We start from the raw sequence: 27,759 nt of genomic DNA, 5'->3' as shown, positions 1-27,759 counted from the left end.
GTCGCTTTTTTTTTGTTTTGTTTATGTCGGTTTAACAAAAATTTTTTCGATTTTGACTACCGGTATATTTCACAAAAATTTGTCATATTTTGTGCTATTTTTATCACTTGTGACAATTTCGTTTTTTTTATGCTCGTTTTATCACTTGTGACGATTGGGCTACTTTTCATTAAAAATTGGGCTTGAAATTTAGAAAAACATCTGGCAACTTTGGCAGAGACAAGCCTCAACACTGAGCACTGACGAGTGACGACCATTCATAGCGCCGATAGCGGTCCAGCTCCAGCCTCCAACGTCCAACTCCAGTCTCCAGTCTGTCACACCTTTAAGAGGAGAAATAGATTTTTTTTTTGCAATAAGGCAAACGGATTATTGCTTCATTAAGGGTCGAATGCAGAAAGGTAGCTCAAAATAAGCCTAGCTTAACGCCAAGCTCTTCTCAGGCAAGCGGAGTTTTAGTCAAGCTCGGTTTAAAACTTGAGCGCGATGCAGAAACTAATTTGCAAGGTCGCTTGGCCAAGCCACTCTTTGAGCTGCGCTTCATAATAAAACTGGTTTTAAGCCACGTTTTTGACGCAAAGTGTGACGTCACTCGACTTGCCATGGTGATTTTTGACAAAGCATGTTGACAGCAACTAGCAAGCATGTAGTGGTAGACAACAATTTGTAGGCTACAATAAGTAGCAGTTGTTTTTTAACAACATTATAACTGAAAAATAGCAGTGAACCAAAACTATCTGGAGGTTTGTCAAGGGGCTAAATAGGGAGGGGTAGGCTATTAATAAAAATTAAAAGTATTATTGAAGTCTACAAAATGGCGAGAGAGAGATGATTCTTTATGAGAGCCAAAAAATCAACTAGTAAGTATGAACAAACAGCAACTTGTACAAGTACTGTAGAGTTTTTTCTTTTATATCTACAGAACTTCGTTGATAAAAAATGGTTGTAGAAAGGCAGAGCCTCATCTTACTGAATGTATAGCCATAAAATAGCTTACCTGCATGCTGTACTACAGCCTCTGCAGGTATACTTTGGAAATAGTTTTTACAACAAAAACATAAAATTGCCGAAGTGATAAGCATTGGTTAATCATGCATCCAATATTTTGTTTGCTAGCAAGAGGAGGATAACAAACGTTTGTTTATTTTTTACCAGAAAACGGTTTACTTTTTAGCAATAACATACGGTACTTTATGGATACATTAGACTTGCTTGAAAGATTCATTGAAGATGAAGAACCAACGGTTAACTTATCACGCAGGATGATTAGGGATGCACAAAATCCATTTGATTATTACGATGATGACCAGCTTCATGCACGCTACAGATTTAGCAAAGCTGTTGTAGTAGAACTGTGCCAGCAACTATCCGATAGTTTCACAGAGCGAAGTCAATCCCTCTCACCAATGCTACAGTTGCTTGTTACCTTAAGATTCTATGCAACTGGACATTTTAAACGGAGTGATGGTGACTTGATTCAATGTCACCAAACGATTGTATGCCGTACAGTCAGGCCCGTAGCCAGCCGGGGGCCATGGGGGCCTTTCCCCCCTGGCAAAATCCAAACATTCTCGAGCAACAGCTACAAATATAATGACTTTGCCCATTTAAATTTTTTCGCCCCCCCTAAAAAAAATTTGGCCCCCCTTGCTCTGCAGTCTGACTACGGCCCTGCGTATAGTAAAAAAATTTTCAGCATATATTGTTGCAAGTAAAAACACATAAAAAAAGGTTTCATCATCGCCAGCAGAAATTCTAAATACCAAACAGAAGTTTTATGGTATTGCCTATTTTCCTTGTGTGATAGATGCAATTGGTGAAAACGCTGAAATTTTCTGGAACAGGAAAGGCTATTTCTCAATAAATACCCAGTGCATTGTTGATGCAGAATTACGCATTACAAATATTTTCGCATCATGGCCAGGAACTTCCACCGAACACACAACTTCACCGGAATCCTTTGAAATCCAGTTTGCAAAAATGCTTAAGTCAAGATCTGCCGCTGTTAAGTCGCCATTTTTGGCGACTTAAATTGGTGGCTCAAAACCTGAAATGAAACGAGTTTTAAGCTAAGCTTAAAGTAAGAATAGTTTCTGCAGCGCAAAACTCGGCTCAAGCCACTATTTAAGCCCGGCTTGCTTAAAACTAGTTTTGAGCTACCTTTCTGCATTCGACCCTAAGATTTCTAACATTTAGGATTTAATATTTTCTAACAACTACCTTCTTCTCTCGTATTGTCGCTATATGTCAGGCTATCCGTTGGTTAGCCACTGCCTGGTGTCGTCATCGATGGAAATTAGACCTTCCATACCATGGGGTGGTCTATATAGCCGGCAATCCTTGATAATGTGGGCTGCCGTCTGCATTTCGCCACACTCACAAGCAGCACTCTCTGCCAAGCCCCAGCGCAACATGTCTGCACCATAGCGTCCAACACCAGTGAGCAAACGGTTACGCCTTGATGAGGCAAGTCTAGAGAGGCCATGTCCCAGCTGGTTTTCGGACGGGGATCTGAATACTTGGCGAAGTGGGGACGTGCTGCTTGACCATTGTTCACACCACGGCGTGTGGCACCACTGTTTGCTAGGGCTTCCACCAGAGGCTGCCAGAAGGTCTTGTGCAGCGCGTACAAGTGGCTTTCTTGATTTTAGCCGCTGCTTTGGTGGATATCTCAGCGTGGTTGTGTGTAGCGAATGGCCAGGGTTTAGGGCTTTACGGCTCAAGGAAAGAACAGCACGTTGGCGCCGTAGTGCAGCTGGCTCAATGTTTGCAAGGACAGGCAAACAGTCAGTTAGAGTTGGGCGGAGGCAACCTGTGACAGTTCACACGCAGTTGTTGATTGGTACATCGACAAGGTCAGTATGGGCACTTCTGCACCAAGTAGCAGCACAGTATTCAGCAGGGGCGTAGTAGACTAAGGCTAAACCACTTGTTCTCAGCACTGAGGGGCTAGCTAGCTACCTGGAGGACAGCAGCGACTGAAATCAAGACGCCCATTTGTGCCCGCCGCACGACAGCTTCTGAACAACGTTGAAGATCTTGGAATAAGTGCGGCACACATGGAACATGGAGTGGCAAAACAACACCTCCCGACTCCGTGATTTCCTACCCGACGTCGATCCCCACCCTCCGGGAATGTCCCTCGCAAGACTTGCGTGGGTCCGGCTTAACCGCCTACCAACCGGCGTCGGTCGCTTTCGTTCAGACATGTGCAAATGGGGCCTGGCTTCCTCACCGGGATGCGAGTGTGGCGCCACAGACCAGACAGTAGATCATGTCGTCCATGACTGCCCAATCCATCAACCACCACATGGAGCGCCTGGACTGAAGGCCCTGGATGACGAGACTGTCGAGTGGCTGATGACATCATGCCCAAACATATAGTCCAGAAGAACAGCTCATACGACGAAGAAGGGGCTAGCACCCCACCTTGTACCAGCAAGACGTTTCATAAGAGCAGTACGAGCTGTCACTTTTCCGCGTAAGTGTTCTAGGTGTTTGCGGTATGTAAGGGACCGATCAAGTCGAACTCCAAGGTATGTGGGTGTGGCTTCGAAAGGAAGTGTTTGGCCGTTATTTTGGATGTTTATTTTCCTGTTTGAGTCTCTATTACATAGGTGGAAGACAGAAGTCACCGTCTTCGCTTCACTCAACTTGAGGCGCCATTGGTACAGATAGGAAGATAGAATGTCCATATCCTTAGTCAAGGTGTTCTGCACTGTTTCCCATTTGCGGTGAGAATAAAGAATAGCCAGGTCATCTGCGTATGCGTATTTATTAGAGGAAGTATTTGGAAGGTCATAAATGTAGATGTTGAACAACATTGGGGAGAGAACAGATCCCTGCGGAACTCCGTTCCTTAAACGTCTCTGTCGGCTTTTGTTTCCGTCGCTGGTTTTAAGGATGAAGCTGCGGTTGGAGATGAGTTCTACAATAAACTTAACCATGTGTCTATCTGGGATTATCTGCAGCAGTTTGTAAGTGAGACCCCTGTGCCAAACAGTATCATATGCCGTAGTAAGGTCGAGGAAGACCGCTCCGGACTTCAAGTTGGCCTCAAACCCATCTTCGATGGTTTGTGTCAGCAAGGTTACTTGGTCGACTGTTGATCTTCCTCTCCTAAACCCCGCCTGTTCTTGTGGGAGTTTGGGGTCAATAACGGGTTCCATTCGTCGGTGTAAGACGCGCTCCAGTAGTTTGAATGGCACGCACAATAGGGAGATGGGGCGATAGCTCTTTGGGTCAGTTACCGGTTTGTTTGGTTTTGGGACTGCAACAATCAATGCTTTCCGCCAGAGTTTAGGGATCTTTAGGGTTCGCATGCACTGAGAATAAAAATTTCGTAGCCAATTAATCGTTTCCTTTCCTAAGTTTTGTATGAATTCGGGGTGAATCAGGTCCGGAATGGCCCGTTTCGGTGAGTCCGATTCGGTGAGTCTGATCCCTTAACGGGGGGTTTTTTCAATTTTTTTTTAAATTATCGGGTACCGTAGCCTAATTATCATTGCCGTTTTAGGGTTTGGGGTTAGTGTTAGGGGTTAGAGGTTAGAAACTCACCGAATCAGACTCACCGAATCGGACTCACCGAATCGGACTCATCAGGTCTGGTCCTGGGGCCTTCCCTGCTTTCAGTAACTTTATGGCTTCAGCCTTCATTCATTTCTTCGGTCGAAAAGTCTTTAGTTAGTTCGTTGTTACGCGTGTCATCCTTCCACATTTCTGATGTGAGGCTTGAGAGTCTGCGTTGAAATTTGCGGTCTATTTGTTGGTGTCGTCTATTTTCCACAACCTGCGATGCAATGGCATTAGGTGTTACAGGACATTTCGAACAAGTTCTGGAAATTCTTCCAGTCAGGTGATTGACCGTGTTCCATGCTTTACGACTGGAGTGGGTAAAGTCTATAGCTTCGACTGTCTCAATCCATCGCTCCTGACGTTTGGTGTTGAAGTGCTGCATCAGGCTTTCAGACCTTTCTTGGAAGTCTTCAGATGTTTCGGAGTCATTCAGGTCTTAGTACATACTTTAACACATTTCGTCCCAGCATGGTATATATTCCTTGCGTTGGCCACGGGGAATTGCCTGTTTTGCTGCATGGCGAAGCAGATCTGTGAAGGCTGCGTAGGAGGTATTGACATCTGCATTATTGGGTGGGGGTAGGGTATGAACTAGTTTACTCGTGATTTCAGAGAATTGCTTCCATCTAGCCTTCCTAAAGTTCCAGCGTCTGACTGGGTTGGTTGGTGGCGGTTGCACAATAGATGCAGGAAAGATTATAGAGGGTCTGTGCTGAGATTTGGGAAATTTTTCTATGATTTTACGATCTGGGATGGATTCGCCTTGGAGTACTTCTGCAAAAGCAAGGTCAGGATTGGTTCCTGTGTTCCAGCGTCCGGATAGAAAACTATCTGGTTCCCGAGGATTATATAAAAGGGAAAGATCGTTTTTGGAAGCTCATTTATTTAAAGTTTCACCATCAGTGTTGTTGTTGCAATAACCCCAATCAGTGTGACGGCAATTAAAATCCCCTGCATATAATATATACAGGGTGCAGGAAATGGTGGTAATGATGTCGAAAGAAGTCTACTTGAAGGAGGTTTGTAGACATTTACAACAATCGTATCCTGTATTCGTACTGCGATCCATTCAAGATCACCGTCTGCTGTGGAAGTTGCCTCTAGTATCCAGTGAAGGTCTTTTTTAACGAACGTTGCTATTCCATGCTTATTGCTGAGGGTGCAGGCAGCAAGATCAAAGTGTGGAATCTTAAGCTTCTCCGGTGTCAAGCAATGGGTTTCCTGGATGAGGATCACTGCTGCATCGTTGTTGTGGGCAAGCTGTGTGATGATGTCTAGTTTAGCGTTGGTGATGCCTTCAACATTTAGTTGCAGAATGGTCATGGTCACTCCTTGACCTACAACAGCTGGAGCTGTTCGCCCTGACAAGGGCGCTGTGCTTGGTCTGGGGTTACCATTCTGATGATTGTTCTTTCGCATGATGACTTTTATAGCGACAGTTGTAGCAAGTTTAGTTTCCCAAAGTAGGTACTTGCGGGGACGACCACGTGGAGGTACTTGCTTTCGTCCCCTACAACTACCTGGTAATAGACGATTGTACGACCACGTGGAGGTACTTGCTTTCGTACGGGGATGACCACGTGGAGGTACTTGCTTTCGTCCCCTAACAACTACCTGGTAATAGACGATTGTATGGAGAATTTAAAGAACGGCATGATCAAAAGTCAAAACAAAACTGGGTGTTTTTTCTTGAATAAGGTGTTGTTTATTTATCTGTAGCTTATTTTATGATAACATGATGGAGAGCAATTTTGAAGGATGGTTGTGCAAGAAGTTGACAGCCTTAGATATTGATAATGATGTTTATGGATCGTATATTACTGGAATACTAGAAGACACTGAAGGAGATGAAGAAAAAATAGAAGCTTTGTCCGAAGTTTTAGAGTCGATTGTTGTGAGTTGAAGCTGTTTTCTAGTTGAAATTTTTAATCATTTGTTTTATAAATATATCTTAACTGTAAGCTTAAACTACTCAGAGTGAAACTGATCAATCAGATAGTGACGCGCCTTACGCTTGTTTAACATACGGTATCAGAAACAGCGTTACAGCGGTCTGCTAATTATGTTAAATTTTTTAACAAAAAGAAAAATTAATATAAATTATTTATTACGGCAGCCAATCATATTTGTGTTATCATCAAAAGTAAAAGTTTTGAATTGTAGGCTATATATTTTTTATAAGGTCAAAGTTAATCTGTGGACCTACTTCTTTTGAGGTATCAGGTGGATTATAATATTGTATGATATGCCATTTTATTGTATTATATTATAACGTCAATTGTAATTTTAGTTTGGGAAAAAGCAAAGTTGAAACTTCTCAAAGGATTAAGAATTTTTTCGCCATTTTTATTTGCATATTGCAGGAAAATAGTCAAAGTTTGTGTGATGACCTTATTATATCCTGGAAAAGTTTTCGTGATGATGACTGTGGGACAAAAGATGGTAAGTTGAGTTGTCAGTTGTTTTTTTTGTAGAAGATATATGTCATGGACATGGTGTGTTAGGTAAATATTTACATTGAGAAAGGTAATGCAAAAAGCATCTATATATACATACATACATGCTGTATATACTCTTACTGATGGCAATATATTATACCGTAACTACTTTTTCCACTGCTTTTTCATAAGAATGATATGTTGTTTCATTTGTATGTTAGTTTTGCTTTTATTGCCAATGATAACTCTAGTTACAATTTGGGTAGAGAGGTAACTCTTTTAAACCATAAACACTTTAAACAGACATAACTAAGCAACAACACTACATTTAACATTATAAAAACAAAAAACAACAAGCGAACGTTTTCGGCTATATGACTAGCCAAAAACGTTCGCTTGTTGTTTTTTGTTTTTATAATGTTAAATGTAGTGTTGTTGCTTAGTTATGTCTGTTTATAACTGTAGTTGTATGAATATCAATAGATATATATATATACATAGGCGTCGAAATAAGGTGGGCCGGGTGGGCGGCGCCCACCCTGCCGTGAAACGAGGGTGGGCAAAAGATGTTTCACCCACCCTGTTTTCATGACACTTATGAAGTGTTTGTTACAATTATTTATGTTTTTGTTAAACGCTGAATTATCCAACCAACTGCAGCGCAACTTCTTGTTTTACGCAATGTCTCTCGCTAGGTATCCGACAGAACAAAGCAATTTCGCAACAACGCTGTGTTGAAAAAAGGCGGTACTCACTGCATTGTTGTTGCTACGGCAACTGCCACACGCTGGCAATTCCTGGTGAGAGAAAGCCACTTTTGATCTTTTTTCCGAATGGTGTCACAATCAAACTTCAGTTCCGGGTCAGCGTAAGGGAATATGAATATGACATCATAATGAACGTGACAATAAAATAACCGATACAACTAAAGACGTACTGCAACAATCGCTTTTTACAAATCTTTCCTCACAAACTTGTTGCTGGGTATAAATTGGGGCACCGCGCGATGTTGTCATTTCATTATTGAAAAGTTAAACGTGAAGCAAAGTCAAACATACATTCGCGCATTCTTAAAACCAGCTTCCAACAGGCGTTGAGATGATAACGCTGGAGAAGCCACGTCCAGCGCGAATGAACGTAGAGATGAAATTGATGAAGAAAGCAGTGCTTCAAGGATGGACACTGGACAGTGGTGAAGTCAATGTCTCAGGCAATGCACCGGTAGTTGTAGAAGACAGCATGAGCCATAGATCTCTACCTGCTCCATTTGACGTTAGCATGCTGCCGGATCAGCTTCTGGCTCGGGAAGGTCGTGTGTTGCAAAGAAAGCTTTTTTCCGAATTCCAGTGGATGCGTCTTAACCCTGATGGTATTTGTTACTGTAGTCACCTGTCCGAACATTTTGCGGCAAATCCGAAGGCGCCACTTTAAAGATAACATGTCACGAGTCACGCGCTTTTTAGGTCGCAAAGGAAAACATAAAAGAAGTTTGTTTAGTTTAGCAGCGCTCATAAGATCGCAAGGCGCAAGAAAGTAAACATCAAACCTATGAAAGCTTAATTGCTGCAGCGACGCTGCACGCAGTCTTCGTGAAAAAGACTAACCATTGCGAATTTGCGAACATACACATTCAATGAAATCTGTTTGAAAACTCTCGCCCACCCAGAATTCCTCTCTTCTAAGAAAAAATCGACGCCTATGTATATATATAATAAAATTATCGATTTCCATTCAATATTGAATCTTTTTTTGTATAAATGAAACTGGTTAATCACACAGTCAATTTACCCAGCCTTTTTTAAAAGCATTTAACTGATATATGATCAAAAGTGGTATAAATATATAAAACTAACTGGAAAAAGTGATCTAGTACCAAAACACTTCTTTTGAATGGGCGATCTACCTAATAATTAGAAGCAATCACAAAGAAAACAAATCAATAATTTTTTGGCTAAAGTCTAAACCTTACGAATTTTGATCATTTGCTAGTTTATCACTCAAAACAGTATTTTAATAAAAATTTATGTTGTAGAACTGGTTTTCAACTATTAGGGGTCATCAGTACAAGTAGACCAAAATGAACAAAATGTGATACTGTATATATGCGATTGTTTCGATTTGTGATATTTGTGAATTTGAATAGATTGTGAATTTGAATAGATTGTGAATTTGTGATTTGCGATTTGTGATACTGTATAAATTTTATGGCAACAAGCATTCTGAATTTTTTCTCCGTTCTGGAGACTACAGGTACAAAATTGATGCATCTGACCCATATGCGATTGTTTCGCATCAGAGTATCTTATTTTTTATTATAGATTTAGGAATTTTGTAAAATAAAGCAGTTTATGATGTTCACTAGTTTTGTCTGTATTTTAATTCTTTCATAAACCTTAAATTGATGTTCAGAACCGAATAAAGAAATTAACATTGAAGGAATAATTGCAGCTCATGTTGGCGCCACTTCGAAAAAGACTCAAACAAAAAGTAAGAGCAGCCTATTTGTACACTGTACAGGGTCTGCTACTATTCGGTGAGTCCGATTCGGTGAGTCTGATTCGGTGAGTTCGTAACCTCTAACCCCTAATGCTAACCCCTAACCCTAAAACGGCAATGATAATTAGGCTACGGTACCCGATAATTAAAAAAAAAAATTGAAAAAATCCCCTGTTAAGGGATCGGACTCACCGAATCGGACTCACCGAATCGGACTCACCGAAACGGGCCATTCCGATGTGTACAACAACAGAGCTTTGGAACCCTGGAGATTTGTATTTTCAAAAAGAGCTGGAGCTGAATGTAAACTTCTAATGGTACATACCTGAGCTTGAGCCAGTTGTTTGATAAACAGCTCCAATTAATTATATATATATATGAGAATGAGATGCTATTGCTATAGGCTGATCTGATTTCACATAATTTAACAGCAACCCATCACAAAATTGATAATAGTTGGTTGGCATTTTTAATTTTTGGATAATATTGTTGTGCGTCTGCTATTTTGTAAGACTTTAAATTTGGGATAATTACTGGTCGGAAGCGACCATTAATGAAGTCGTATATTATTTGAGAAAATATGGTAATGGAGCTGGAGCCATAGGCGCCGACTCCAGGGGGCGGGAGGGCGGCGCCCCCCCGTGAATTTAGCTCGGGTGGCTGCCGCCCCGCAAATTATTTAAAAACATCCTAAATCAAATCTTTCTAAGTTCAGATTTGCGTTAGTTTGACCTTCATTGCGGATCGATCTCAATTAAAAAATCTACTTGTTGCAACAAGAGCGCTGCTCCTAGATCACAAAAGATACAGAAGTACGGTAGCTGATAAACGCCAGCATGGTGCCGTTGAAGCATAGTAACAATGACTGAAAAACGTTTTTCTTGATTTCTTCTGCTTTGTTTTTTCTTGGGAGTGTCAATAACGAGGTGCGGTTTGCTGTTTGCTCAGTTTAGTATCAACGCGTATTAAGAGCAAAAGTTCAAAGTGACCAGCATATAATTCGAAGTAGCCTACAGGCCTCGAAATTCGTTTTTGTTGACGGCGGACAAACGTGTCCGACTGTCCGTACTGAGCAGCTATCTCGGCGGACAAATTAAGTCTCACGGCTGACACACCAGGTTTAGCCATATGTGACGCAATAAGCCACACGACCTCGTTCGGTGTAAGTTAATCAGTTATGTGACGTATGACCAGCTACACGGCGCTTTGACTCTTCAAGCGCAAGTCATTGGTCTGATCAAAGCCTTTCAGAGTGACTTTACTGAATTTTTAAAAAGCCTTCTAACACCGTAGTTATAGTTCTGAAATGGCGAAGAATTATTATCAAGATAAAGTGATTAAGCATGACGTCACATACGCTACTATTTTCTGCTGTGCAAAGCTTCACACGCTTTTTTCTTTAAGTTTATTTTTGCGTGTCATGTGAGCGAAAGTGAATTTTCCCTGGGTCTTTTCTTTCTTACTGTAATACCAAAACTTAAAAAATTTTGTTGCATCTTACTGTAATAGCCTACTAGTATATAATCTAATTTAGTAACCAACCTTGCCGCATCATTATTACTCGGAGATCAAAGCCGGACATTGTGACGTAAAACTTGAACTAAATTGCGTGTGATTAGTGCACTGTAGAAGTACCTGTACTTCTATCGGTTCTTAGCGAAGAATTCACCTTTGTTACGCTGGTTCAATGTCATCAATCGTTGAAGCAATGTAAAAATCGAAAGTTTTTCTCCTTGAATGGAAGCTAAGGGATACAGTATTCACATTTTCTAGATGCGCTGGAAATGATATTATTGCAACAATTGTTCGTGCTATGCAATGACGATTTGTATCGCTAGTTCCTGTGTTATTTCACGGCGGACAAATATGACCGATCTAGATGGTACTTCCCGCGGACATCACATGCTGTGACGGCGGCCATGTCCGATGTCCGCCGTGAATTTCGAGGCCTGAGCATACATTATAAAGCTTGGCGATATACAATGGCATATAGACCCTCAACAAACATCAATGCTGACAAACAAACATCAGCATTTTGAATGTAAGCAATCAGTCGGGCGTCGGCTAGAAAGTTTGCCCCCCCGGCGATTTTCAAAACCCGGCGCCTATGGCTGGAGCAGTGGTATGAAAGAGCTCCGGAGCTCGAGCTAAGCTCTGATAGGCTAGAAGAAAGCTCTGGAGCTGGAGCAGTTTGTTGAAGCCAAGAAGATACATTTATAACCTGATTCTACTTGAAGTGAAATTATTAGCCATAATTATTTGCTAAAGCATATTATAATGGATTATGTAGGTACTAGAAATGTGCTGTTTTAAGCTTTATTCGGTGAGAGCCCTATTCGGTGATTTTTTTGAATTTTTTTTGGAAAATTATCGGGTACCGTAGCCTAATTAAAACCCCTAACCCCAAAACCTCAAACCCCAAAAACCCAAACCCCCAAAACCCCCCAAAAAAACCAAAAACCCAAACCCCCAAAGACCCAAACCCCCAAAAACCTAAACCCCCAAAAACCCAACCCCCCAAAAAAACCCCAAACCCCCAAAAACCCAACCCCCCAAAAAAGCCCCAACCCCCCAAAAAAAACCCCAACCCCCAAAAAACCCCAACTCCCATAAACCCACCAACCCCTAAAACCCCCCCACCTCCAAAAAAACCCCAACCCCTATCCCTTATCCCTTAACCCTATAACGGCAATGATAATTAGGCTACGGTACCCAATAATTTAAAAAAAAATCACCGAATAGGGCTCTCACCGAAAAAGGCTCTCACCGAATAGGGAACTCACCGAATCGGACTCACCGAATTGGGCCATTCCGAACAAAGCACATAGGCCTATACTTGTTGTTTTTCTTTTCAGATCAAGCTAATAAATCAAATGCTGCTTCTGGCAATGCCGTCAAGCAATCTGTCATTGCTATGTATAGCTCCGTACAAGATGAGGAAGAGGATAATTTTATTGAATATCCTTTTGTTCTAATTAGTGTATTGGCACAAATACGAGTTTATTAAACAGCCTTTTTACCATAAACAGATAAAACCAAGCAACAATACTGCATTTAACATAATCTGCGTATATATAGATCGAAATTGCAAAACGTTTTCTGCTATACGGTAGGCCTATGTTATCACTTGTCAAGTATCTCAACAACTGATTCACAAATTCATTGCAGTGAATGAAATATGAAATGCAAGAGCATGGACTAAACAAAAAGAGATAAAGCACATCGCATGCTCGTTTGATTACACCCTGAAACATCTTTTTTTTATCAAAACAATAATTCAACCGACCTTGATTTCTTTCTACAAGGTTTAAAGTTGTAGTAAGGCTGTTTTTGTAAGTATTAATTTGGTTAATTGCAGAATGTTTTATATATAGTTTTGGCATATGTTGCACTTTTGTCACCAAAAATGTCGTTTAAGCATTATTCTTTAACAAGTTCTTAACAGCTGGCAGGGAAAGTAGACTACCTCATCACAACACTGTTGGTAAGTCGGGTTATTTTAAGTGTATCTCTCTCCTTTTTGCTTTAAAAAAGCCTGGTCTTCATTCGGAAACATCAGGATCGAACAGTTGGCTGACAGTGACATTTCCATTTATCATTTCTCTATCGTTGCCATCTTCAATTTTTAAGTTCGATTTTTTTAAATTTTTTTAAGTGTATTGTATTCAACAGAAATAGCTTGATCTTCAACAAATGTCGTTTTCATTCCTGACCTTAAACAGCTGTAGTGTATTTTTTTAAGATTCTGCCTTAGACATTATGAAAAACACAAATGCCCAAGATATTGCCCAAGCCGAGAAAGCGGAAAGACTAAAACAAAAAGAAGAATCTGCCAAAAAGAAAGCACAAGACAAGGTGTGTGACCTGTCTTTCAAATATTTTACGTTTTCTTTAAATTAAATGTCTAATAGTGTCAACAAGTAGACAAGGTGTGTGACCTGTCTTTCAAACGTTCTACGTTTTCTTTATTAAATGTCTAATAGTGTCAACAAGTAGCACTTATGTTACGAAATGAATCTGCTAAGTTTTCTGTATGTCTGCATAGTGCACGTAAGATAAAATAATATAAAATAGTTGCTTAATATCAGTCAAGTAGTATTCGCAACGGTGTTTACGAATTTATTTAGTGATTATATGAAGAAAAAAAACAGTTCTCTCGCTAGAATTGTTTTAACCTAATTTTCAATAGCACTATTGAAATGATGCTAATCAATTTTGAAACTTGAAACCCTTATGTTTCTTGACCCTTATGCAATAAAAATCAACTGTAATTTGCGCAGGCTGATCGTGAACTTCAAAAAATTAAAAAAGCAGAAAGAAAAGATAAAGAAAAGAAACGAACTCAAAAGAAGGAACGATTGCGATAGCAGTTCGACAAACTAGCTTCTTTTCTAAAGATTTCTTTTCATGCCTTCGTTTAAGTTAAATTAGCGTACATTTTTTACTTAGCTGCCATTATCCCACAGCTGGCAAAACCTTTTCTTTTTGCACTTATTCAACCTTAAATGTAAAAAGAGACGGTTTTTCTAAATGGGAATTTTGTTTTTAGCAAAATGATTGGTAAGTGATTAGTTATGGAATGTATTAAAGTGTCTTATGATATGTTATTACTTGTTCTGGTAAATGTTGATGCCAGATGATGGCAACTGTCATGACTAATACGCCTTTCATTTCATTGAACTGCAAGTCTATCTTTGCATGCATTTTGAAAGCTAGTATCAAACCTTCCAATACCAAATAAAAGATTTTCAACTCGGCCTAGGTTATCACACCTGGGTAAGCACCCCAAGTGATACGCGAGAGAAATTGTTCGGGAACCCGAGTAAGTTTATCGCATTAACACCTTAAAATTGTTTGTTCTAAACCCAGTTATAAACGCGTTTGCGTTTTCTTAAGTGTTTCTCAGGATGATTCACATGCCAAGCAACCCCCAATCTCATCCATCATGTAAAAACATGAAGGGATGATTGAAACATTTAAACTACTTTTATGTTTTAAATATTCTCAATTGCATGGAGTTCACTCTGAATCCCTTTCAAGAATTACGTCACATGCAGCCTACGTTAACAAAGGGTTACGGCACGTAACTGAAAAAAAATGAGAGTCTTTGCCTAAGAGAAACTGGACAAAGAGATGTTCGGTTTTATTGCACGTGTCTGGGAAATAGTTATCGATGCTTGACAAAAACTAACAGTTTAACTTCATTTACATCACAGGAGCATTTCACGTTACCGGGTATTGAACTAAATGCCAGGTCAACAGTTTCATTCAAGTTTTGCTATTTCTCTGTTTTGCATTAAAGAAGACTGGTCTTCATACCGAGGGACTATGGCCGACCCGATGTTTTCTGAGCAGAGGGGCACAACAGACCTGGGACCTGACATTGTAACCTTTACAAAACTTTTTTGAATTAATAATTTCGATAATTTGAAAACAATATAGGCTTTACTCAGGACTGAAAATTATCAGCTTATTGTTTTTTCAATCTGCACTTTCATAAGTGCAAGTTGTTGAAATAGTCTGGTTTGAGGTCGAATGTATATTCTTTCTCTTGGTACCGTACCCCAAGTTGAGGTCACGGTTGAGGTTTTATCAAGTAAAAAATCGTAACGTTAGGTAAAGAAATGCACTAACCCTTGTCCATGCATGTATTGTATTGCCATTCTTTGAAGAAGCAATTGGTTGCCTTTTTCATATGAGCTTTTTTGGCCGGGGCACAAAGTATCTATTGGGCCTTTTGCCACTCCAAATTCACGATGCCAAGTCCTTGCAGAGCAGAAAAATGGCCTAATTTGGTGTCTGTTTGAATAATTGAAATGATTCTGTGAACTAAAACTGTACGCGCAAAATATGAGTTAGACCTTCAAGCGCCAAAACTTCAAACAAAGATATTATTTGTTTATTGATAAAATGAATGAATGAGATATAGGTCTATTTAATGACAGCGGCTAGGATCTTGGGAGATCTTCCACGTGATTTTTACAAAGTAAGAAGATTTTCAAACAGCGATTCATGATAGAGGTTCGAAATGTTGAAGTCATGCCCTATTCAGCTGGAAACAGCAAAATGTTGATGTGGTCATTGCGCTCAAAGTGAAGGTGATTCAATACAACAGCAAAGGAACACTCCTGTCGAAATAATCAAGCCACCTTTGCATTCACATTTAGTTTAAATGCTGCTGGCCCTTGGACGGTTCAAAACGAAATTCTTCACAAAAAAAGTTGGTTCGAAATCAAAGTAAAAGTATCACGCGGACGGTTGAATTTTGTTTTCGCAATAGCTTTGTCTTGGAAGACCTTACGTATGCGGTTACAATAATTACTAACTTATTTAGAGTTTTTTTAGAAAAAAACATGCACCATGATCGTTTACTTCAAAAAGTTATATTTAGTTAATTTTAAAAATACTAAAAAGTCGGCAGCAGTGGCCGAGTGGTTAGCGCGTTGGGCTCACAGTCGAGAGCCTGCATGTTCGACTCCAGCCACCCGCACTTGCTGTTGTTTCTCTGGGCAAGAAACTTTACGATAATTGCCTCTACCCAGTGATCGATTTCGAGTGATGGGTAGTACCAAATTTAAGTCATAAGTAAAGTAGACAACCGGAAACAGACATTGCCGTCGGCTGCAGCGTGGGTCAGGTGTAGCCTACGTCGGAAGGCGTATACCGATGCATAGCGCTCAAGTCCGCTTTCCCGCAATGCAGGATAAAGATATAACAAACAATCAATTTACATAAAAAAAATAGCCAACATGATTTGCTCACATGAATAAAAAAAAATGGCACAAAACGACTAAGGACCACGAAAAATGATGTGCTTGCCTTTAAAATAGGCTACTTTAAGTTCAGTTGTTCAGTTCAGTTGTTTTTTTTATTTCTGACCATCATATCAAAACAATACACGTCAACATAGCAAAGGTCAAGAAAAAGGTAGAAGCGACAAAACGCGAACGTTAAAACGTGCTTGTGATCGAAGTAAGTTAGTGAGTTGAAAAAAATTTGGCACGGTCGCAACACCTTCAGAAAAATTTAAGATATAAAGGGAAAATAAAAAGTGTTACAAAACAAATAAACATATATAGGCTATAACTTTATTAGCCTACATAACTTTAGCTGATATATTGAAGATTTGCATGGACAGTTGCTATGAAGATCGGCCATGGTGCGTGTTCCCGACAATTTTCACCAAATCAAACGTCATATAAAAACCGTTCAAGTCTACTGAATATTACGTCATGGAAATTCCTAAAACATGAGCCAAAATTGCACCAGCGTTAATAAGACTTGTGTCAGACCTGTTTAAATCTGTTTGGACCTGTTTGGGCCTGTTTAAACATGAATGCATTGGTTCACTAGCTCGAACACCTGTTGAATGACTTCATAATTGTTTTTTCATTATTGCGTCACAGTACTGCATACGTGAATTTGAGATATTGATATCTATTCTGGTCATTCGTAAAATGATTGCTTGAAAGTTGGCCGCTCATTTAACTGTTGGCTTAGTGCTTGCTAGCTGGACAAAAGTTCCGTCTTTTATCCAATTAATCTGTATTGTAGTGACAGTTTTTTTTAGAGGTGTAGGCGTTACACCTATTTTCGATAGCCTCGGGCTAATTTTACTGGAATACACTGTTTGAATAGACGTTTCGAAAGTGTGTTTATTTTTGGGTCATTGCATGCAGACGAACGGATTTGGGAATCTTACGTTACAATTTTCCCACGAAGAGATTATGGTTTACCGCTGTGACCAGTGCGTTATCAAGAGTGCTGATGGTCGTAAGGGGAACACGTCTTGATGCGTTTAGCTCATAGCAAAGAGCAAGGCAGGCAAAGAAAACCCCACAAAGAAATCCTACCACGGGCAAAGCCATTTCAAGCGCAACGCACCAGGCCTTGCACGACTCACAAAATAGATAGGCTATAACTTGACGACATGAAACAAGGACAAAAAACAAATAAATCAAACTAGAAAAAACAACATCATCATCTTGCGGAAATTCAATTATACCCAGGGAAGTTATGTCTTAAAGATATCAAGCGTGCTTTGATAAAAGTTGCGTTGATAAAGAGATAATTTTAGACCCCTGTCAGCTAAACTCGCCACTTCCACACCGATCCAACGTTGGCTAACGTTGAATTAATGCAAAAATGACAGTCATCGCCAGCTGGGATGTAGTAGTGGTATGTCCCAGTAATATGATAAATTTGGGTTACCGTATGTTTTACACGTTAATAAAGTGACAAAAAATATCCAATTTGGCATATTACGTTAAAAAAATAGATAAACAATCAGACAATAGCATGACGATCCAGTCCAAGATATTGAAATAAAACAACTGGTTGGAGCACATGGCCACCGCTTCACCGAAAGATGGAGATTGGTCAAAAAGGATGGAAAAACTTCTGCAGACTCTGTAGAACTTCTGTGGACAAAAAACACAAGAACCAGAAAGCCAGTAGGAGTACTTACAATCTTACTACCGGTATTTTGCTAATATATCTACACACATTGGCTAATCATTGCTGGGCAATAAAAAAAAATATATATATATATATATTAGTATGTTTGGTGCATGATGTAATACTTAGATGGGATTATTTCAAGGAGGATTTAGCTTGTTTATTTTTGACTTAAAGCCTTTTACAGTTTTACATTCATTTCTTATAGTAGCCTAGTTGGAAGCTTGTTCCAAACTGTTGGCCCCATGTACCGTATTGATTGTTTGCAAGTGTTAATTCTGCAATATATCGGAATATAAGGAGAATTACTTCTTGTTGTTAGGCTACTTGATTGTTTACACATAAGTATATCATTGAATGTTGTGGGAAGTAGCTTTTTTGAATATTTAAACATGAAAGTTGCAATCTCTGTAGTTTTCATGTGGTTAATTGATTTTAAATTATTGAGTTCCATTACACCTTTTATGCTTTCTCTGCGGTCAATGTCAAATACAGTAGGCTACGAAGAAAGTTATTGCATGTACGTTGTAGCTTTTGCAATGTAGTTTTGTTTTCATGACACCACGTTGAGATACAATATAATATCTGACTCTCAACTAGAGAATGGTAAATGGAGAGAAGTGCTTGTTTGTTTAGGAAAGGCTTAATTTTTTTGTCACGCAGAGTGTTGATCTTATTTTTTGAAGCAAGATTTCCATATGAGATTTCCATGGCAAATGCTCGTTTACAATTATTCCCAGAAACTTTATTGAGGCAACTTGTTCTATGTAGTTTTTTCGAATATTCAAGGGTGGGTTGCATGATAGTGTCTTGCTTCCTTGACTTGAAAATAAATTATATAACCATAACTTTGAAACAAAATCTAACAGATTTTTAGCAAACGTCTATGAATGCAGTTTTATGACAATCACACATAAGCTTCATATAACTTATTTTGCACACTAGCTGTGCTATAGGTCTACATCTACACTTTTCAATTGTTTCGATAACATATATGCTCAATTTGGCGACCTTCTCTGCTTAAAGTGCCCCTGACAGGTTGGACCCAAGTATAGTAACTTTTCTAAGCATTTTCTAGCGCAAAATTATGCTTAGCGAACTTTTTAATCTTAACCTCGAAGCTCGACTGGTTAGGGCGAAATTTATACAAAACGGCAGTTCCGCAGCGCCACCACTGGCGAAACTCCATATTTCACTGCTCTGGGACGACTTTGGTGGTATTACGTCATCATGGGTGGGCGTCGTTAGCGACGGATGAAACAAATGCTTTCTAGATGTAATTGGTGGATCACAGTTTGGTCGGAGTTGGTACAAGCGGTTGCTTTTTTCAAAGATTTATTGTTTTTTGCAGTTTAATAAAACTGTAGCTGGGTACGTTCGTTCCTACAAAACCTAAAATATACTTGAAGTGAAAAATGAAGAAATCGTACGAATTATCATTCATATTTAATTCATCATCATTCATCACTATTCATAAATAAATAAAAGTTCTCTCTCTCATAATGTGCCTTCAGTTGGCCATTGAAATCCTGTGTAACGGCCATCTGGACTTGAAAATTGTTTCGGATTCGCCAAACAATGCATAACGGCAGCACAATCCGATTGTGGCTTCCGAGAGCACCACCTTGTAGTATCCACTCCAATACATGCCTGTAAGCGTCTAATTACCGATACTGCCTGCAAAGAAATAAAATCACTTCGTTTAGTGTGCATTTTTTAGCGTTTAGGGTATTTTTAGCCTAATGTAGCATCCTTACTCTTTTGATAGGTCTCCGTTTTCTCCTTTCGGTTTATTGCTTTTTCTCGAGTTCTTCCTGCTCCTCATAAAAAAAAGTCCTCAGAACTGTGTGATTTAAGTGTGCCTCAAAATTGGTAACACTGCTAGATGCGTCTTTCTTCAAAAGTTCTTTCGTCTATGGCACTTCATGGCAACATACACATTCATTGGGCTGGGACATAGACTGGCACTTGTGGCAAACGCACCACCTACAGTTCCCAGCACGCCACTCATTGCTGAGAAGATCCAAATCGGGCTGGTGGTGTTAACAAAATCATCTCCAGTGAAGTGAAGAGAACATATACGACTAGTTTTGTATGGTCCATCCCACTTTCGAACACTTGAAGAAAACTTTGACCATTTTCTTCTCAGCACCTTGTTTTGTTTGAAAGCATGAAAATATAGCACACGTCTTTGTCACTGACTCTGTCACATAAACAGCAATTTCCAGGCATTAGGCCTACCTCAACCATAAATTAAGTGTACTGTCTGTGAGATACTCCTGTTACACTGCAAATGTCTATAGCCAGATTAGGACAAATAAATAATTATCCAAATTGTAGCCCTACAAGAGTTTAGAAAAACTGCAATTTCAATTGAATTGAGATGCTGTTTGATAAAAATAAACTCAATCTATTTGATCTAAACCTGATAGTAATAATAAGTTGACTGTTTCATTTCGGTAATTCTCATTTTGCACATGCTTTAGACCAATAGAGCCCCACACATTGACGTTTTAGAGCAGTCGTACCATACCTTACCACCTGACCACAGAGAATGAATGTATCCTTCCCACCCATGGTGACGTCACAGCGAGGTTGCCGTTTTTGTTTTCGCAATTGAATGAGTGCCAGATTTGCCGAAAGTGAACGAAAGTTTGCAAGCGTGTAACTTAGTAGCCTGTTGATATTTTTTACGATTTGCTGGTCAGGGAAGTTTGTTAGTGTCATCTCTTTGGTATCTTAGGTAAATTTAGCAAATTTATTTTCCTGTCAGAGGCACTTTAATGCTAAAACTAGTAGGCTAGGCCTAGCTGGGTATAATAATTGCTAAAGCATACCCAAAAACAATCGAAAATTTGAAGCTGCCAGGAATATTTGCGCACCCGTGAGGCAAGATGCAATCAGCAAGGCGGCAAATAAAAGGCCTCATCATCTCCAAAATGATTCGTCCCCTATAACGAATATCAGCCAACCAAATAAAAGAACTATAGGCTACACACTTAACGTCTTAACGATATAATCAAGAACAAAGAACTCGACCACGCGGAGCAAAAATAATCCAAAGCCAGAGATAGGTAACTTATTTCATGACATTAAAGGCCGTACCGCCGTAGACTGGTGGGATGGATGTGAATCTTTATCCTCGGACTGAAAAAGCCTTGATAGGTTATTCCTGGTAGTTTCGCATACTTGTAGCCTAGAGGCTTTTGACGCACGGCCGGTTACCGAGATTGGCAGAGTGAAGTTTTCCGATTGTTGAAATGTTGTTGCCGAGGAATTATTCCATTCATTAAGTGCCGCTCAATGGAGAGCGGTCCTGAAATGCGTTGCTCAAGCGCACACCCCGAGAGTCGAACCAGCGCCGCAGGATCTTGAGCAGGGCGCGTAACCACTGAGCTAGCGCGGCGGAGACGTTATCTCTAGGCTAACAAAAACAGATTAAACGGAAGACTACAAAGGGACCAGCCACATAAACTGACCACGACATACAATCAAGGGCCACTTCCTCCTAACTCAATCTATTGTAAAACATGTAGGCCTACGTTGTGGTAGGTGCAAAGTAGTCAATGCCTGGAGCGATCAGAGCCAATGTTTTTTCACGGAAAGATTTGTCAAATTGAGAATGTTGATTTAGAATCTATTTTTGTTTCTTCAGCTGTGCTTAGGATATTTAACAATTAGGCTACACTTTGATCTTGTGAGGTTTCTTGATCGATTCAAACAGACGATGATTTAAACTCTATTCGTCTCATCTACCACAAGACAATAATTACTTGAAAGCTTTTGATAAAAGATCTTAAGTGTAGTGTTTGGTAGTTGTATGGATGTTGCATCACTAATAGCGATAGAACGCCTTTTATTTGTTGTGCAACGCTCAGAGTTTATTCAAGGTCGATGACCTGAAGTAACGCCTTTCAAGTTTGATATGTTTTTGTTGCATAGCCTGCAAACCGAACATCGATATCTGGCTCATTAGTGCGTCCGCTCCAAAGTCGACTACACGTCTACAAAACGAAACATTCAATAGGTTCAAAAATAAAAATCACTTTGACGCCCCTAAACCCGTGCAAGAACAGATTGCTACTCGTATCTCCTCTTCTGTTGTGGAATGGAGCTATGAAGAGTTTACGTCCGACATGGCCATTAGGGTGGCTCGTTTTTGATTTTTTTTTTTAATAGTGGAGAAATGGTGCCAATGAGTGAGAAAACGCTCATGACAAAATTTGAGATTCGTAACAAATTGTTTTCAGCCTCCTTATGGGGCTCAAAAATTGAAAAATGGGGTCAAAAACGCAATTTTTTCCAAAAATATTTTTAGTATGGGTAGATACAATGTTGTTAAATATATCTAATTAACTCAAAAAAAATTGGAGTCATTTAAACTATTTCTTCAGTTTCCTCACAGCTTCTGAAAATTTCCATTTTGCTGAAAATTTCGCACTTTTGTGGGTAGTTACATTATACATAATTGCGTTAGACATTTTGCCAGCTATAAAACGTCATTGCATTTCTTTTTATAGACCTGCCCTGAGCTGTTGCGTCATTTTTTAATGAAATTGGGTTAATTTGGTAGAAAAAAGTGACGTTTTTTATTTGAATTTACGTCACTGACGAAGTTTGTAGTTATGTAACCACAAACAAAAATACAAATTTTTCAGAAGCTGTGAGGAAGCTGAAGAAATAGTTCAAATGACTCCAATTTTGTTTTTTTGAGTTAATTAGATATATCTAAACAATATTGTATCTACCCAAACTAAAAATATTTTTGAAAAAATTGCGTTTTTGACCCCATTTTTCAATTTTTGAGCCCCATGAGGAAGCTAAAGACAATTTGTTACAAATCTCAAATTTTGTCATGAGCGTTTTTTCACTCATTGGCACCATTTCCCTACTGCCCCGAGAGAATTTAAAAAAAGTTCAAAAACGAGCCACCCTATTGGGCAACCCATCTGTGCTCAGTGCCTTCCATTTAGACTTGCACCTTCTCTGGTTTGTGAGTGTTTTATTTGGATGAGTAGGCTGAGGTGGAGGAACTGGTTAAGCTAAAGGAGCTGGAAGAGCCAGGTGAGCTAAAGGAGCAAGCTGAGCTTCACAACAAAAGCAACGGAATCTACCTCCCTGTTAATGGATGGTGAATGTAACCAGCATGTACAGGGCCGGATTTAGCTGATGGGGGGCCCGGGGCACTTTTAGATCGGGGGGTCCCCGTGCAAAAAAATTTTTTGCGCCTACGGCGCGAAAAACCGTCTCTACGTCTACAGTAGCATCAGTCCAGTACTGCACAGCATTTTGCAGAAACTTTAAAGGCCAAAAGGTAAAAAATAACACAAAATCACATTTTTTTTCACATAGGGGGGCCCTTCAAAAGTCGGGAGGCCCAGGGCAACTGCCCCCCCCCTAAATCCGGGCCTGAGCATGCATTTGATGGCAAACGTTGGTTGTCAATTTAGCCAACGTCACTGCTACCTTCTTCAACAATGGTATAAAACGAAGCTACTTTTAGACTGCTGAAAAAAGAAAAGTTTAAACTTGAAGGGTCTTAGCCTAAGTTAATGTAAAAATAGACTAGAGCAGGGGTCACCAAATGGCGGCCCGCCACGCTGATTATGTGCGGCCCGCGGAAGGTATCAGCGCACAAGTATAACCAAAAATACTTTTCTTGAGGAGTTAAACAGCATGAAGGCAAAAATTACTTTCCGGGAAGCATATTTTCGCTTTGCATACGATTCCACCGACCGACCAATCAAATTGTAACTTAGTTCTAGGTAGGGGTAGTTTAAAGTTATTCCAATGCGATGTCCAGCCACACTGTTCCAGTGGTTGTTTTAAACGTCTTGTTTTCGAATTTCGAAAATGTCTGTGAGCATAAGGTTGCTTATTTTAAGTTTGTAAACGTCCTGTAAACACTAGTGTGCGTTTCACCGTTATTGGGTTTCACGAGCAGTGTTCCTTTATGCAAGTTTTTGTTGGCAAAATAGGTCGATGTGCCTACTCAATTTATTATAAATTGGAATAATATTATATATAAATAAAGACTTTTTCTGGTATTATGAAAATAATTAGCTTAAAACTGCAAAATGTTGTTAAATCAACAATTCTTGCCATGCTTATAAGCACCGCAAGTGACATTTGTCTAATAATCAAAGAAAGACGGTATTATAGACTCTCACAAAAAGGATGAAAAACCAACTCATCCCTTTTTTAGAGGGACTTACGATAGAAACGTTTTTTCGGTGATTTCCACAAGCGTTTGTTTCATGGTGCCTGGTTTCTTTCTCTCTGTTATTGGAGCCGATTTTTCGCTGATATGTTTGCAGGTCACTATTGTTGCCTGTATTGCGATGTGTCAAACACTTCTATGTTTACTGAAAATGTCAATGGCAAGATATCTTTTGTGAAACGAAGTGACAACACCACTCTTGCTTGGCGATGAATATTCTGATGAAACCGCTCGCCTGGCTAATAGTGCGCAAAACAAGTGGCCTCGTTTATTAGGCAATGTTAAAGAAGTCAAAAGTGTTGTTAAAGGAGCTTGGCCTGGCAGTAGCGTTGTTCGACTAATTTTGTTGCTGCGGTATTCTAAGATAAATATTAACAATACGTATTATAACGCTGAAGACTGGGTACGAAATGCGTTCTTTTCTAGCATAAGAGTCAACCTACATAAAATTTTATTAGTGCGGCCCGCCTCAGCTTTCCTAAGTGCCAAAGTGGCCCGCATGCAAAAAAGATTGGTGACCCCTGGACTAGAGCATTAAATATTACGGTTTTAAACGCAATCTTTGGCAATTTAAAATAATGTAATTGTACTTCAATGAAACACAACTTGAAAAATAAATTATTTGGAAAAACAAGCTTAGAAATATAATTTGCACTGTTTATGCTTTGCTGACTTGTTGTCGAGTACGTTTGTTGAAAGTAGTAGCATAGTACACAAAGAAATTGATTGAATATTATACCCCATAGTAATATGAATTGAAAACGTAGCCTTCTGTCTTGCCTTTTTACGCAATCGTATCTTTCGAGTGTTCTTAATGAATTTCAATCCTTTCACTGTAACAAACGCTAAAGAGTCCAGGCAAAAGGAAAATGAATCTATTGAAATTAATGAGACAGTTAAACAAATTTCATTTTACAAAAATATCTTAAGGTAAAGATGATGTTCAAAATTATTTTAAAATATGAAGCCTTTAACACTAGAATTACCAGGATTTTTTACACCCTAGAATTACCACGGTGTCCTATACTATATAGGACACCTTCAGTAATGCAGCGTTTTTCTGTCTAACTACTAGTGTTTTAACTATTATTATGCATTCAAAATGAATGCAGTTTCCCAAGAAACACATTTGCTTAATAATAATAATAATGTTATGGTTTTATTTATTGTCGCTCTACAACAGCTAAGGTCTTTTAGCGACAGGGCTCATTTTTAATTTATATCAGGTTTACGATGTTATTACATTATTACCCGACTCATTCCCACTGCGCTATGCAGGATAGAACACAATCGGTACCGTTTTTAAAGTCTTCGGTTTGACCCGACCTGGAATCGATCTCAGATCTACCAGCACCAGAACCGAAGGCGAAACCACTCGGCCACTGAGCTGGTAACACATTTGCTTGCAACTTGTATTGTTGAAAACCTATTTCGAACAAAAAAGCATAAGAAATAAGCACTTTATGGGACACGGTTTTGCAATCTTACACTTGCCTACAGATATAAAAGAAACATAAATGAGCACACTTGTGAACAGCCATATATATAATGCATCACAGTATCATTTGCAACACACGCTGAATGTCTCATTCTCGATCTGTCATTCCAGCGAACGGACGTGTTTTTTTTTTTGTGCGCCATCAAGATGCCATCTGGCAAGAAAATTTCAACCAATTTCAGCGAAGAAGACCGACAAGAACTTAAAGAAATAAACAATACAGTAAAAAGTTTAGCTAAAGAAATTAAAATTATAAAAAAGGAACTCAAAGAGAGCAAAAGCCATCTAAAACTACTGAATGAGGAAAATTTGAAACTAAAACAAGCCTTGAACCTAAACATTGCAAAGACTGATGAATTAGAACAATACGGCAGACGTGAAAACTTACGAATCCATGGAGTAACTGAAACCAATTCTAACAGTGACGATGGAGTAGAAACAATATTAAAAATTGCAAAAACACTACACGTTAGTTTGAACGAGAATGAAATTCAGCGAGCGCATCGCCTTGGGAAACAGCGCTCAGGAGGCAAGCCTAGAGCGATCATCGTTCGCTTCTCCAACTGCAAAAAACGGAATGAAATAATTAGAGCGAAGAAAAACCTGAAGGCAAACCACGATTTCAACAATGCCTTTATCACAGAAGACCTAACCACTTTAAAATCCAAACTGCTTTCATATGTAAAAAATCATTGCGACGGTAAATTTGTTCTAGCGCACACCATCAATGGAAGAATTCGTATGAAAAGATCGGCTAAAAAAGCAGGACCGGTAAAAGATGGAAAAGATGAAGGTACTGGACAATGGCTGCATATTAATAGTTATGATGATTTGTTTAAGGTTGGAATTGACATTGACTTTAATAAGCTAAATTATCAACCTTTGCTACTAAACGTAAATACTTCATTGGAAACTGCCTCTGACACCGAAATAGAAAGCGACTAGCCCTGAACTAATGTGTTGTTCTAGGAATGCGTCTGAAATTGCTTGCTCATGTCTAGCTCGATTGATTATAATCCTCTTGAATTTTTGCGTTCAAGTCAACCAGCCACGTTCATTTGCAATCCTAACGACAACTTTGATTTGTGTGAAACTCTAAGTCAAGATGGCACACTTAATCCTGAATGTAGAATCGATTTAAACGCATCGCTTGCTTCCTCTGGCAATACGTCAAACGAATTCGGGCAATTCGATGCTTTTTTCAATGACAGCAAGTACTGGGACACCAACTTATTAAACAATAACCTTGTTCTAAAAAAATTCGATGCTTTATTTTTATTACACATCAATATTAGAAGTCTACAAAAAAATATTGATAAACTGGTTAACTATTTATCTGAATTCAAACAACGACCTGATATCATTGCTATCACCGAAACGAAACTAACTAAAGATCAAATTTGCACCAATATTGGAATCAGCGGTTACGCTTTTATCCACTCTGATAGTTCAACCAAAGCTGGTGGAGTGGGTTTGTACATTAAGGACACTCTTGAATTTTCAATTTGGAAACAATTTGATCCAAACTTACCAAACTCTGAAAGTTTGTGGGTAAACGTAGAAACGGGAAATTACCACGTAACGATTGGTGTAACTTATCGTCACCCTGTGTACACTGTGCAAGATGTAGACAACTTTTGCGAAGCTCTATCAGATATTTTTCAAACTTTAACTTGTAAGAAAAGCCCATTTTATGTATTAGGTGATCTTAATATTGATTTGTGTCAAATATTAACAAACGATTCGTATCGCAGGTATGCAAATATGCTTTTAAGTTTCTCTTGCAAGTGCCTTATTAATCAACCTACTAGATTAACGCCGAACTCTAAAACATTACTTGATCATATTTATACGTCGGACATAAACAACCAGATGTTAAGTGGCATCCTTGTGAGTGATCTCTCTGATCATTTTCCTGTATTTACCCTGATACAGACTCCAATAAAAACAATGAATAATGACTATGTATACTATGTTCGTGACATGCATAACTTTAATCTTGAACTTTACATTGACGAATTAGACCGTAAACTCAATTATAATAATAATCTCAACGATCTTTCAGTGCATGAATG

At 39.2% G+C, this 27,759-nt stretch overlaps 1 protein-coding gene across 1 annotated transcript; it reads left to right on the top strand.

Moving 5' to 3' along the window:
- Positions 1–6,224: 6,224 nt before the first annotated feature.
- LOC145777571 (coiled-coil domain-containing protein 43-like) lies at positions 6,225–14,265 on the top strand. Its single transcript, XM_082588985.1, has 7 exons — positions 6,225–6,469; positions 6,939–7,017; positions 9,423–9,500; positions 12,365–12,468; positions 12,954–12,993; positions 13,252–13,364; positions 13,790–14,265. Exons 1-7 carry the CDS (start codon positions 6,311–6,313, stop codon positions 13,874–13,876), a joined length of 660 nt encoding a protein of 219 aa, XP_082445111.1. The 5' UTR covers positions 6,225–6,310; the 3' UTR covers positions 13,877–14,265.
- Positions 14,266–27,759: the final 13,494 nt, after the last annotated feature.

This window comes from Aplidium turbinatum, chromosome 9 (genome assembly GCF_918807975.1).
Source record: "Aplidium turbinatum chromosome 9, kaAplTurb1.1, whole genome shotgun sequence".
Taxonomy (NCBI): Eukaryota; Metazoa; Chordata; class Ascidiacea; order Aplousobranchia; family Polyclinidae; genus Aplidium; species Aplidium turbinatum.
Note: the sequence above shows the minus strand (reverse complement) of the source record. Positions and strands in the feature narration are given on the sequence as shown.